The following is a 14,242-nucleotide window of genomic DNA, read 5'->3' on the forward strand; positions in this document are numbered from 1 at the left end:
CTGTGGACTGAGTGTTCAGTGTTTCTATGAACTGAATGTATAACAGTTTCAATTGAATAAACATATATATGCTCTTGCACAAGTAATTGAGCACTCCCCTGATAACACTGAATCAGACTATATATATATATATATATATATATATATATATATATATATATATATATAAATAAACTTAGAGTGCATCTTCATATGACAATGTAAAAATGTTGTACCATAAAAAAATTATCAATTTTATACAAATAAAGATCCCATCCCACCCAATAACAAAACAATAATTGACTTGAGTGAACACATCACAACTTACATAACCTATGACCTTCACATTTGTGGAAATTACAAAAAAAATTAATTTTAAAGTTCCCATTTACTTGCATCCTCAAGGGACCAAAGTTAGACAAAATGTTTTGGGTTTTTTTTGTTTTTTTTTTAATATGAGGGATACCCAGCTCCCCAAATAATGAACATTCAGAACAGGTAAAAAAATGCTTCAGTCAGGGCCGATTTCTCTGATTAAGGACAGAATAGACATCTGAAACAAGATGAAGTGTACATTTGATCCTAGCCTGAAGAAGGGTTGGAATTTAAGTATTCTGAATGTATTTTTAATATATATATATATATATATATATATATATTGGTGCAAGTGCAGAGTTCAAAGTAATTAAAAAAAAACCCAACAAAATACAGAAAATCTTTATGATGTACATACCCGTCACAGAACAAAAATTTCATATTCCAAAAATCATGTAAATAAGATCAAGTAATTTTTTTTAACTAAAAAAATCAAATTTTATGAAGGAACGAAACCTTGTGTTTCTATTAACCATGTTTAATAAAGGGAGACAACTAAATCTGAACTATAAAGATTATCAAAATCAGATTTGTAACAGTTACAATATACTATTAATCGCTAAAAATCATAAAAATTTTATTTTTATGGTTAAAAAATAAAATTATTTGATCAATTCATGTGAATTTAGGAATTTGACTTTTTCATTCTGTATGGTATTACATGATAAAAATTTGTATCTTTTTTTTTTTAGATTGGACTCTGAACTTGCATCGATGTTTTTTTCAAACTGAGGTCAAGATTTTGTTTGTGTGCATCCAGCATTTACATTACAATAAAGCAACAAGCATTTCATAGGAACATATTTATTCTTTTATATTTTTAAATATAGTTTTGCACCACCCATTTTCAACCTTCTTAGTTTTTGTCTTTTAAAGTTAGAAACATAAAAAAAAATTATTTTTTGTTAAAAACAAGACATTAAAAATGATGTTAAAAAATCCTTTAATATGACAGGGGCGCATTCGAAAATTAATATTTCTCTTTGGTTTAGAAGCACAAATAAACAATAATACTTGACTTTGACATTAACCTTAGATTCAAGCCAGAAATTAATTTTCTAATTGTTTATTTAAAGCTTTCAAAATCACTTAAATAGTTTTTAAAGAAAATCAAAAAGAAAAAAATAAATGGCTGACATGTTTTTTGTTTTTTTTAATTAAATTCAAGTAATTTTAAAAACGTTAAACTGACAAATAAAAAGTAATCTCTAGCTTGAATTAAAGTTAAAGGCAACCGTCTATTTACTTACGTCCCCACAAGATTTAGACACAAGGTCAGTTTTTAATGCAGAGAAAATCCAGCTAGCCAAAAAGGGGCACTCTGAATTGAGACAGAAATGACCTTGGTCTAGAAGGATTTCTTCTTCACTGATTGAGGACAGAATAGATGAAATGTAGAATCAGAACAGATACAACACTTAGCACATATCCAAAAGGCCAGGTAAGAGTCAAGTATTATGATCGACTTGTGCTGTTAAACTTAAAAAAAAAAAAATATTCAACTGTGCCTCTGCTATATAAAAGAACAATAGAAAAATCATTAAAATTTTTTTTTATCCCTTCTTATATCAAATCAACTTCTTTTTACCAAGATGATGGGTTGATTGTTTTTAAAAAGGTGGTGTGAGCTGTTAATTTTATAGTTCTGGTTTTGCGTTTAATTTGGAAAAAAAATTTTTTTTTAATATATTTATTAAAATAAAAAAAGAAAAGAATTTGTTGGTTTTGCTGTTTTTAGGAAGGAGTGGTGGCCTGATGCCGGCGAGGGGTGGCCTGATGTTGGGGGTGGGTGGATGTTGGTTCAGGTTTAATAAATATCCTCCGTATCATAAAGGGCAATATCTCGATCATCATCATCCATCAAAAGGTCATCATTGTCCTTTAAAAGGGAATCTTCTTCTTCGAGGAGGTCATCGTCTTCATTGTCAAACGGTCGGCTGTTGTTGTTGCTATTGCTGTTGTTGTTAGCAATCTGGCGGGCATGGAATTTCTCTTTCTCAAAATCCTCCAACTGATTGCACTGGAGTTCTCCATCATCACGTGGATAATCGTCGATGTTACAGTCTTTTAAAGGATCTTCACACTCTGTATCGTCGTCATTCTTGATCCGGTCAGAGGCATCTTCGTCTTCATCTTCACTCAGGTTGGCCGTGTGCTCCTCTTCTACAAGGGGAGCACTCTTCGAGCTGGGAGAGCTCAACGAAGAGAAGCCTTTATCGGATTCTGTTGGCGAAACTTCCTCAGGACTTACGATGACTACAGAGGGGATGTCCTTTGGTTTTTGGAGGGCACGGTCAGCTGCGTCCAACACACGGAGTTCTTTGAACATTTTTTCAGCGTTGCGAAGTGTAATTTTCAATTCTTTGTCTTTTGTTCGTTCGCTGGCCAATTCTCCTCTCTGGAAGTTATGGTGAAAAAAAAAAAAATTAGAAAAGAAAAACAGAACAAAAATGGTATTTAAGAAAATCCGATAATAATGAAGAATATAACCTAAAAACATTGAGCTAATTTAATCACAGTTCTGAGGAAAAATCTTTAAATTGTTAAAATTCAAAATTATTTCCAGTAGGAATTTTACAGAAATATGATGAAATTTTGGGTTCTTGTCCAGAATTTCCCAGTCCAGAATTTGTTAAAAAAAAACAAAAATTAAGAAAAAAATAGTACAATGTGTCTACTCGGGACAAAATGAAATTATCATATCCCCAAAATTATATAAATTAATCAAGTAAATTTTATTTTTTATAAAGGAAATAATTTTTTAGTGATTAATGGGAATTTGTAGACATCACCATGTAAATCTTGCAAGCTTGAATTATTGTTGAGTTATCTCCTTTTGTTTTGTTTTTTTAAGATTGTTTTCAAAATGGTGGGCAAGACAGCCATTCTTCTATTACTCATAAAATTTGATTTTCTTATTTAAAAATTAAACTACTTGATCACTTTACGTGATTTTTGAAATATGATATTTTTGTTCGATCATGGATACATACATCATACAGCCTTTTTCTCATTTTTGTTTTTTAATGTAGGGGAGATTCTGGACAAGAATCAAATTTTCTCTCTCTTTTTCAATAACTTAAAAAAAAATATCTTTTTGAGTCTATAAAGCTCTTCTTTCTTAGATGACAAAATATTACATAGAAAATAAATATGAAAACATTTATTTCTATTTAAAGGGAAGTAACTAATATTTTGAGGAAAGTTCCTTGCATTCATTTCAGAGAGAGAGAGAGAGAGAAAATTTCAATAGACATGAGTTGCACAGCGCTCTTTAATTAATGTCCTTATTATAAAAAATTCTTTCAGTTGTAAATATATTAATAAATATTATTGTTGATTTACACCTAAAATTTTTCATTTGCAAGTCATACGTCTACCATTTTCAACGTATGTTTATAAAACGTTATTTTAAAGGCCCATGACGTCATAAGTCGATGTGGCTGAGACAGCTAGCACATTTGTCTTTTTTCACCTCCGTTTCTTCTTTCGCGTTACAGGTTCAATCCTGTCTACTGCGGCTAATTTTTTTTTTGCGCTTGCACAGGTATTCACTGCTATTTTGATTGAAACATTTTTTTTTCTGGAGGGGTTGTTTGCTCAATAGCCTAAGTATACCACCTTTCTCCACCCAAGCACTACAGAGTATTCGCCGCTAGTCTATTATATAAATCTCAAACAGCGGTTTGTGTGTATGTGTGTGTTTGTATGTTCACTAAAAAGTTTTGTCAGTCACATTAGACCAGGTTGAAACCGGTGCCATCTGAAAGAGCAATCCCTCGGACACATAATATCTGACAATTAGAAAAGATTAATTCTGTGGTGGTCAACTGGACTATTTCTTGCAGGGGGTCACTTTTCACAACACCATTTTTGCAAGTCACACGCGTAACAACCTGAAAGCATGTTTAAAAATGTTATTTTGAAAGGTCATGATGTCATAAGTCGTCGTGGTCCGATGGGCAAACACGTTTGCCAGTATCGTTTTTCCTTTCTTTCCATCTTTTGCGGCTAATTTTTTTTTTTACAGTTGCATGGGCACTCACTGCTATTTCGATTGAAAGAAAAGTTGTTTTGATTCCTTTATTGGGGGGGGGGGGGGCTGTCACCTACTTCTTCCGTTCTTTTCTGGGGATTGCTCAATATCCTTAATATAGCAGTTATGTCCAAACCGAACTTCATGTCCACCTGGGCAACGCCGGGTTTCCATGCTAGTTAATAATAAACAACAGCTAGTTATTGAGATAAATAATAGTTAATAATAATAATTGTTAGTTATTAATAATAAACAATAGTTAGTTATTAAGATAAAGAATAATAGTTATTAGTAATAAATAATAGCATGTCTAAACTTACCTCCCCTTTGATTGTCGGGTCTGCTCCTGCTTCAAGTAGTAAATAAACCAATTCTTGATGGTCCCGGTCAGTGGCCCAATGGAGGGCTGTCCATCCATTCTGAAAAGAGAAAACAAAAACATCAAGTGTATGTTTCTCATAGATTACTTCGTCATATTTATTATTAAACTAACAGGACTCCCCAGCATTGCCTAGAAGAGGTGTTGCAATAAATTTTGGCATATGATATGGTATGATCACAAAGATTTGGATAATTATATTTATAGCCAGTAAACGAACCAAAAGTGAATGTATCTGAGAAAAGATATAATTATTTTTTTATTATTATTATTATTATTAGTTATTATTCAGATTAAGATCAAGCTTCCCTTTTCTTTGCTTCTAAAAATAAATTTGTATCCATGATTACTGAAGTGAGATAGACACACGTATGTTCTTGTTTATTATATAGATTAGAAAAAAATACCTCGCATTAATCAATATATTAATAGGATAGCGTGTGTGTTATTTATTTTGTGTGTCACGCTTACATCAGAGTGACTGTCGTTTGATTGTTATGGACTTCCACTTCTTGTAAAAAATAATTTTACCAAGAATTCTTCATAAGTTTTGGTTTTGGCTCCAATTATAGCTGATGGCACTCCAGTAATCTATTTTTTTACATAAATAATTTTATCAAGAATTCTTCATAAGTTTTGGTTTTGATAATAGCTGAAGGAACTCAAGTTATATATTTTTTTCATAAGTTTTGGCTTAAGCTGATGCACCCAAGTCATACGAATATATTTTTTTATTTTTGAAATCGCAACTTTATAATATATAAAAATCGATAGAACATTAACTTTATAATAATATGTGTGAAATCTGCAAGAATTAAAATATCATATTTAAGCGTACTTTATGACTGGGCCATGCCAGGCGTTCCTGCTAGCTTAGTTAAATACTTTTGTAGCTTTAACAAAAGAGCTACAATAATATCAGAGCATCTCCATTTACGCTGAACGTCTATAAGAATGCCAACATCATTTATTACATATGAATGAGTCTCCTGTGGAATTTCCACAGATCCTGCTAGTTGGGATTAAATAAAAAGAAACCTATGTTCATTGCCCTCATCTCATAATATATTACATTTTTTAAAATTCTTTTTTACATTTTATAATATTCGATTTTAGGAGCTAGATTTAATTTGGATCCTGATGAGCAGTACATTGGGGTCATCATGTACAAATCTGAAGATTCTATTGTTGGCATTTATTACTTTGATATTTTTTTCTAATTAGAATTCTCTCTAGAAAGACATTGGGTACTTATAGAAGGAACCATGTGAAGGTTGTCAATATCCTAAGTGAAAGTGATTTTTGTGGAAGAAACTGGATTCGAACTTGGAACATCCAGGTCGTAAGTTTGTTAACCACTTTGCTGGTTGTTAACCACTTGACCACTATCACCTCCCAATACATTAGGTGAGAAAATCTTTGATCACATCCTGTCTTGCTTATAGAATATGGATGGAGGGCATGCAAACACATGGAAGATGACAGATGCAAGAGCTTGACGTCAGTTTGATTAGCAAACTAGCATATACGAACCAGATTTTAATTTTAAAATATTTGATTACAAAATAATTAATGATATACAATAGATACTTTACGGTGCATCTGTATTTATATATATTGAATAAAGAAAGACTAATCTTTTATTAATGGAGATTTGATAACTGTTTGAAATTTAAGTTATAATATTACTATCTTTCAATGCTCAATTCAGGAGTTGGGATATTTTTTTTTTTACATAAGAGTCACCACTTATTAAGGTCCAAAGGCCACTCGAGGATAAGAGTTAATAGTGTACAGTAGTCAATGGGATTATAGTGTAGTAATCGTAAGTAGTGAAAATTTTGTAAATTGGATTACTTCGGGGGACAGTTCATCAAGAACTTGTTTACATTAGGCTTGAAGACAACCATATTGTAGTCAGCTGGAAAGCAGGCAAACGGAACAGAGTTCCACAGGCGTGCAGTTCTAAGAAAGAAGCTTTGTTCATGGAATCTACGTTTAAGTTTAGGCACAGATAAAGAGTGGGGGAAATTATTGATAGTGGTTTTGTCTAGACGAGTGTTTTTCCTGAAAGTTTGGTGGGAGAGGGGGGCATAGATTGGAGCTCAGACTAGCACTCGTCATGAAAATAACAATAAAGCAGAGACAGACTTGCAACGTCTCTTCTGTGGGAAAGAGGTTGCAGGAAAGAGAAAAGGGTATCCCCTACTAAACTATGAAGTCTATTTTGAACTCTTAAGGCAGGATAAGCTGCTTCTAGCTGATGACACGATCATCTATAGCAACACATCAAAGGCCGTAAATGACAAAGTTCTCTCAGATTCTCTCTCCTCTAATCTAGAGCGCATGGTACAGTGGCAGAAGAGGTGGCTGGTTACTTTTAATGCATCTAAAACCAAGCTCCTATCTTTAGATCATCAACGCTCTGATCCCCATCTGGCATCAATTGAAATGGATGGCTCTCGTCTAGGGGAAGCTCCATGTTTTAATAAGCTTCTGGTTTGACCTTTACTCCTGACCTGAAATGGAACACGTACATCAAGTCAGTTGCCAAGATCACTGGAAAAATGGTAGGATCCTTTTACCACTCCTGAAAATATCTTACTGCTGATGCAATTCTTTATCTATATAAAAGCCAAGTACGTCCAAGGATGGAGTACTGCTGCCCCGTTAGGGCAGGTCGATTTTGGAACCCTGGTGATGCAATGATGATGATAGTTGGGATTTGATATAGAAAAGACCTACACAAAATATTTTTTTTCCAAAATCGTTATCTTTGCTTGTGGAAATTACTTTAAAAGTTGAAAAATTGAAGCTATTAAAAGTTTTTCGGTGAATTGTCAAGAACGTCCCATCATCAAAACAATCCATACTGTTAAGAAAATGGAATCATTATTTAGAATATGTTTTAAACTACATTTTTAAATAAAATGAGTGAAGATAATGAATTAATAAAATAAATATTAACTGTAAAGGCAAAATTATGTTTTTTAAATAATAGTGACCAAAGTTCACGTTTTAATTTCAGGAACTTTTTGGAGGTGGGAACATTTTAGATTTCACTGTTGCAAAACACGCTTGCTATTGATATTGAAAATTAATGTTTGTTTATTATTTAATTTGAAAACATTATGCACTAAACTTATTTCAAAAATAAAAACAAAAAAGACTTGTTTAAAATATATATTATTATATTCCAAGTCTCTGCAGTGAATTTAAACATACTTATTTTATCTTTTTAATTTGTCTTCTTATTAGGCTGGTGCAAAAATAATGTCATTTTTTTTACATTCAAACGGACGTCAAAAACATTATTTTTGCACAAATTTAATATTTCACATCAAATTTTATTTGAAATTTTTGTTAAAATATGGTAATACTCCAGTTTTATATAAAAAAAAAAAGAAAAATATTTGCATTTAATAAAAAATTAAAATACATGGTTATGTAACTTGTATGAAGTTGTTATATTGTGTAATACATCTCCACATATCTTTTTGAATTGTGAAATTTAAAAGACTTAGTTGCTAATTAGCTTTTTTACAAATTTTTTTTAATCAATGCAGTAAAAGTTGAGATATTTTGCTAGTTGTGATTCATAATTAAAATTATAATTCATGTATTTATTTTTCTTTCAATGTATTTCATATAAATATATCAATTTTAATTGAATTTTTTTTTATAAAATAATGAAATTTCAAAGTCAGTGTAAAATGCTATGAAAACGAAGGATTTCTCAGCATTTTTCTACACGATTTTAAAAATTAAATGCTCAATTTTCTGTTCAAGATAGGAATCTAATTTTCGATATCTGTTCTTATCACATCAAATCCCAACTATCATCATCCGTGCCATGTTGATTTTCTGAAAAAAGTTGCAAATCAATCTGCCTTGACAGAGTACAAAATAGGCTTTGTGGCTTAGTGGGAGATGCCATTTTCTCTTCCCTGCAACCTCTCTCCCACAGAAGAGACGTTGCAAGCCTGTCTTTGTTTTATTGTTATTTCCATGGCAAGTGCTCGTCTGAGCTCCAATCTCTGGTCCCCCCTCGCCAATCTTTCACGATAAACACCCGTCTAGCTGAAACGATGGTCAAAAATTTTCCCCACTCTTTAGCTGTGCCAAAACCAAAACGCAGATTCCATGAACAAAGCTTCTTTCTTAGAAGTGCACATCTGTGGAACTCTTCCGTTTGCCTGTTTCCCACCTGTCTACAACCTGGATGTCTTCAAGTCCAACATAAACAAATTCCTGATGAACTTCCCCTTAAGACACTTTATCAAATCTCCAGTACTAACGATTACTACAATACTATCCCATTGATTACTGTACATGCAATAGCCCTTATCCCTAAGTGGCTTCCAGGCCTTGATAAGTGATGACTACCTTGTAAAAAAAAAAAAAAAAAAAAAAAAAAGCTCTTGCCCAGATGTGGCAATAGTACTCCATCATTGGACATACCTGGCTTTTATACAGGTAGAGAATTGCATTAGGACTGAGATATCTACTGGAGCGATAAAAAGATCCTATTTGTTCTATTGTCATGATACAATCCTCCATTGCATTATCTCCACCTTTTTTTTGGTGGAGGTAAGGTAAAAAGGAAGATGGTTTATGTTTATTCATCCTGATACAATTCTCCCAAGCATTACCACCTAGATTGGAGGATGACAGTGTAGTATATGTTCGTTCATGATATATACTAGAAAGAATATGCAACTAGAAGGAGTATATTATTGTTAGTTTTTATAATTGTTGTATTTGTTTTTTTGTTTTTTTTTGTTAGTGGCAAACTGGGTTATGTCTTCTAAATATCAATAGTCTTTTTGACACCAAGGCTTCTGGTCCTCCAGCTGAATCCTCCGTCGAATACTATTTCTAGAATCACTTTTTTTATTCAGATGTTCGTGCTATAGTTATTGTCAGTAAATGGAAAAGGTGTCATCCTCTTTATGAAAATGCAACAGAACACAGCAAAAAAAAAAAAAAAATAAATAAATAAAAAAATTGGTAAGGTACAAGGTCTTTCTGCATCCTCCATATACATCAGATTTAGCAACAACAGACTTTAATTTGTTAAGTTTTGATAAGTTGTTGAAGATTTATTAAAAAAAAAAAGTCTTAATTTTTTTTTTTTTGCAAATTTGGTATGAATTTAGATACGTTCACCGATGGACTACTGTTCTCACATCTGGGGAGGAACTTGTTTTCTTCTATCAAAACGAAAAAAAAATAAACAACTTTCCTTTCATCTTCTAAATGTTTAACATATGTGGAATGTCTACAAACAAGGCTTCTTCACACCAACTTCTAATCTGTGGGACACATTGTCATAGGACTGCTTCCCTGCAGATTACAACATGGTTGTCTTCAAATCTAATGTCAAAAGTTTTCTGTTACGACCTCCACACACAAATATTCAATTGAAAGTCCATCTCAATCATTCTCAATTCTCTAAGGTTACTCATCTCTTAACTGACAATAATTTCATCTCATTAACCATTGTCCAGCAAAGAAGATTATTGATGTCGATTACACTGATTATCTTGCTTTGTTAGCTAATGCACAAAACTTGCTACATGTCCTGGAAGAGTCAGCTGTCATAATTGGACTGCATACAAATGCAACGAAAACAGAATATATGTCCAGCCATCAAACCGGCCCAATTGAAACATTAGAAAGAACACTACTCAATTAGATGACTTTGAATATCTCAGCAGCCACATCGCATCCACTGAAAAAGACATCCACGTCAGAATAGCCAAGGCTTGGAGTGCACTTAATCAACTAAAAGATATATGAAAATCTGCTCTCTCGGAACAAATAAAGAAAAAATTTTTTAGAGCCGCAGTGGAGACAGTGCTGCTTTATAGTTCACCAGCATGGACGCTCAGTGAAAAATCTTGAAAGTTAGATCAAACTTACACTAGAATGCTCTGGGCAGTGTTAAACTTAAACTAGAAAACATACTCAACCATTAGCCGTCTGTATGGTCGGTTGCCCGGATCTCTTCAGTAATAAGAGAAAGAAGACCACGATATACCGGACATTGCTACAGAAGAAAAGATGAGGTCATCAGTGATGTGGTACTGTGGGATCCTAAACACGGAACCGCTAAAGTAGGAAGACTTGTCAAGATGTACACAAAATTATTGACAGAAGACACTGGCTTACAACTTGAAGATCGTCCTAAATCCATGGAAGATAGAGACCTGTGGAGGGAAAGAGTCAATTCGGTCTAAGCAATCTGCCCGATACAATGATAAACCATTGTCCTTGAGTAGCATTTCTTCTTGATAAGTGATGGTTCATTATTAAACAAAAACAAACTTACCGTTCCAACTGCATGAATATCACATTTGGCATCAAGCAGGGCCTTTGCAACATCTGGATGGCCATGGTAGGCAGAAAACATGAGAGGAGTGAAATCGGCCTGCGTTTATGAAATTAGAAACAAAAATATTTTAACATTAATATATTAGGTCCCATTGTCCTATAAATAGGACACCACATAATTTCTTTTCATAATCTACAAGGAAATGTACCTGGCATTGCCTGGTATTAAACATAACATTAAATTCCTTAAAAAAAAAAAAATTAAATAAAAAAAACAAAAAACAGAAAGGAACCGAGACATGTGCATGCGAGTATTATGTTTTTTCTACACAATTCACTTCTTGTAAAAAAAAAAAAAATATATATATATATATATATATATATATATATATATATACTTAAGCTGAAATAGAAACCAAAATCTAAAGACATTGAGTCAAGTATGATAACCATTAGGTCAAACCTACTTATTCTTAACATAAATAAACAAAAACTTAACAAACAGATAAAAATCTGATACCCCTCCCCTCCACATACCAATTTTTCAATTTTGACACCTTAGCAGCCCTTTTTTCCCGGATGAAAACCAATTAAAGTTTTCCACATGTCTGAATACCATATATACTAAATTTCAAGTCTATTAAAAAACACACACACACACACACACACACACACACACATGTATCCTATCTCTGGAGAGCTTCATCAGTATGATTGAGTTTCCATCTAGGGTTGCTACATTGTGTAAACGCATATGTGGATTAACGGGTTATACTGAAGTACTTGCTACAGACATCTTCAGGGCTTTATGAGGATAATTTGCTTGCCAAATCTGTACCTGATACTCTTTTATAATTCTTCACTCACTGGAGCTGTGCATCTTCCTGTTGTCAAGAATGATCTTCCACTGAGCTATTAAGTTCCCTCTGCTGAAACGTTTGTTTATCAGTAGTTTATTAGTAGTTTTTTTTTTTTTTTCAGGGAGGTTTTGCCGTTCTGCCACATACAATGCTTGGTATTCCCAAATAGTCACCCATTTGGTACTGACCAGGCTCAACATTGCTTAACTTTGGTGATATGCTGAGAACTGATGTGTTAATGTGATTATGTTATAATTAATTTATGAATGTAAAATGACAGTAAATTTTTTCATTGCTTCTAAACTTACAACTTTTATAATTAAAGTCACTTGGAAAAAACAAAAAAAAACAAAAATAGAACAAAAAAAAAATATTGTACTGTTTATAATATTTGGATTGATCAGTTCTCATCTTGAATGTTATTTGCAGTGTTTCAGTCGATGTAACCTTCAACCTTCTTCAGGTGTATAAATCACCATCTTTGATATTGAGAAAGGGTTAACTATATATTGCCGCGGTTTCACATTTAGGTTCTAAGTAAAAGTAAAAATAAAAAATAAAAATTATGAAACAAAGATAGAACTTAAATACAAGAACTCAGAAATATGGAATTAACCCTTTCCTAATATCAAACATGGCGACTTATGTCTGAAGAAGGTCGGCAGTTACATTGACATCGTGCAAATAACCCTCAAGATTAGAACAGTAGTCCAATTAATACGAATAATATTAATAACCAATACTTATCTAAAAAAAATTTTTAAATTGGATTTCCATGTAAACAAAGATCTTATTTACAAAATTGTTTGTAAACAAGATAACTTTTTTTTTCCAAGTGAGTTTAATTATAAAAGCCGCAAGTTGAGAAGCAACGAAAAAAAAATGCTGTCTTTTACACTAATATACTTCAAGTTAGTTGCTGTTGATGCTTGCTATGATGTCATTTGGAGAACAGATAGATATGTTTGTCACACATTTAAACAGACAATCACTCTACTTACACAACATATTTTGTAAATATTTGTGAAAAAAAAAAAGAAAAAAAAAAAGAAGCAAAATTTATGTTTCCTTTACAAATCTTGATCCCCAACTTACCTACAACTTGTATAATTAAATTTACTTGAAAATAAAAGTTGATGTTTATATTACAAACAATACTAATATTTTAATCAACTATTGCTGATACTAGAGTTTGTTTGGATGTATATTGAAAAAAAAAAAAAAACAATGGGAGCGGTTGATCTGCAGTCTCAAAATTTTTGGTAATGATTGCCTTTGCTGCATACTATGTTGCCACCATATGGATTCGAGATCTTCAGTGCCAGAATTTCTGAACTATACTTTAATGCCATCTAAGATGATTCAGGGATGCAGCTCAGCACCTGGAGAGAGTGTGGTGACTGAATTGCAAAGTGATTCCTATGAATGCTAAAAAGCAAATGGTTCTAAATGCTACACTCTTTCTCTGCTTCATTGGAATTTCCTTTCTTTTTCACTCTTTAAAGTAAGTAAGTCTTCACAGGAATGTGTTAACTCAAAATATTGAGATGTAGATACCAATAAAAATTGTTTCAAACCTTAAAAGTAGCAAGTCTATGTCAAAATAATAAGTTGATGTAAATTTAGAAACTCCTTTAACAACGTGGAAATAAAAGCCAAAAATTAGATTTCACCAGCCAGCTGCATCGAACAGGACTTCAAGAAGTATCCTCTACCCCCCCCCCATCCTCCGACTCCGGTGCCTTTGGTCAGAGGAGGCAAAGCAAAGGACTCAATGACTCACATACCAACCTCCTTTATCTGGTGAACACATTTTTACACATTAGTGAGAGTCAGGTGAACTGCTATTCACAGTTGTACATGCACTAACAAGAACAAGGTAAACCAACACACATACACAATGCCATGTTGCCAAATTTTCATATAGTTTCATTAGTTACTCATGCATATTCACACTCTGAATGTATTGATCTACACATTTTACCAAACACGAATTTCCACAATAAACACTTAGTGTTTCAAATAACTTGTACATGCTTATAAAATAATAGACATAAAAATGTTTTATCATAGAATTTCTTTTTCTCAAATTTTCATTTACAAAACTCAATTTATGTTTTAGTTAGCCCCAGTTAATTGGTGGTGACCATTCTATTCTCTTAATGTTTCATTTATCTTCATTTTTTTTTTTTTTGACACATGCATGCCTGTATATATGTTTCATTTTCTTCCTTCGTTAAAACATAAGCCACAAGAGAACTCATCCATGAGGCCTTT

The 14,242-nt window shown here is 32.5% G+C and overlaps 1 protein-coding gene across 5 annotated transcripts in view; it reads right to left on the reverse strand.

Moving 5' to 3' along the window:
- Positions 1-1,142: 1,142 nt before the first annotated feature.
- LOC145279813 (uncharacterized) overlaps positions 1,143-14,242 on the reverse strand; it is a 254,115-nt gene continuing 241,015 nt past the window's right edge. For all 5 annotated transcript variants that reach the window (XM_080131179.1, XM_080131176.1, XM_080131178.1 and 2 more), the window contains 3 exons: positions 11,104-11,202; positions 4,711-4,809; positions 1,143-2,752 (listed from right to left, as the gene is read on the reverse strand). In XM_080131179.1, coding sequence (XP_079987305.1) covers positions 2,162-2,752; positions 4,711-4,809; positions 11,104-11,202 — 789 coding nt within the window. In that variant the 3' untranslated portion in view covers positions 1,143-2,161. The remainder of the gene's footprint in view (positions 2,753-4,710; positions 4,810-11,103; positions 11,203-14,242) is intronic.

The sequence above is a fragment of the Euprymna scolopes genome, chromosome 7 (assembly GCF_053919585.1).
Source record: "Euprymna scolopes isolate OS-2025 chromosome 7, ASM5391958v1, whole genome shotgun sequence".
Classification (NCBI taxonomy): domain Eukaryota; kingdom Metazoa; phylum Mollusca; class Cephalopoda; order Sepiida; family Sepiolidae; genus Euprymna; species Euprymna scolopes.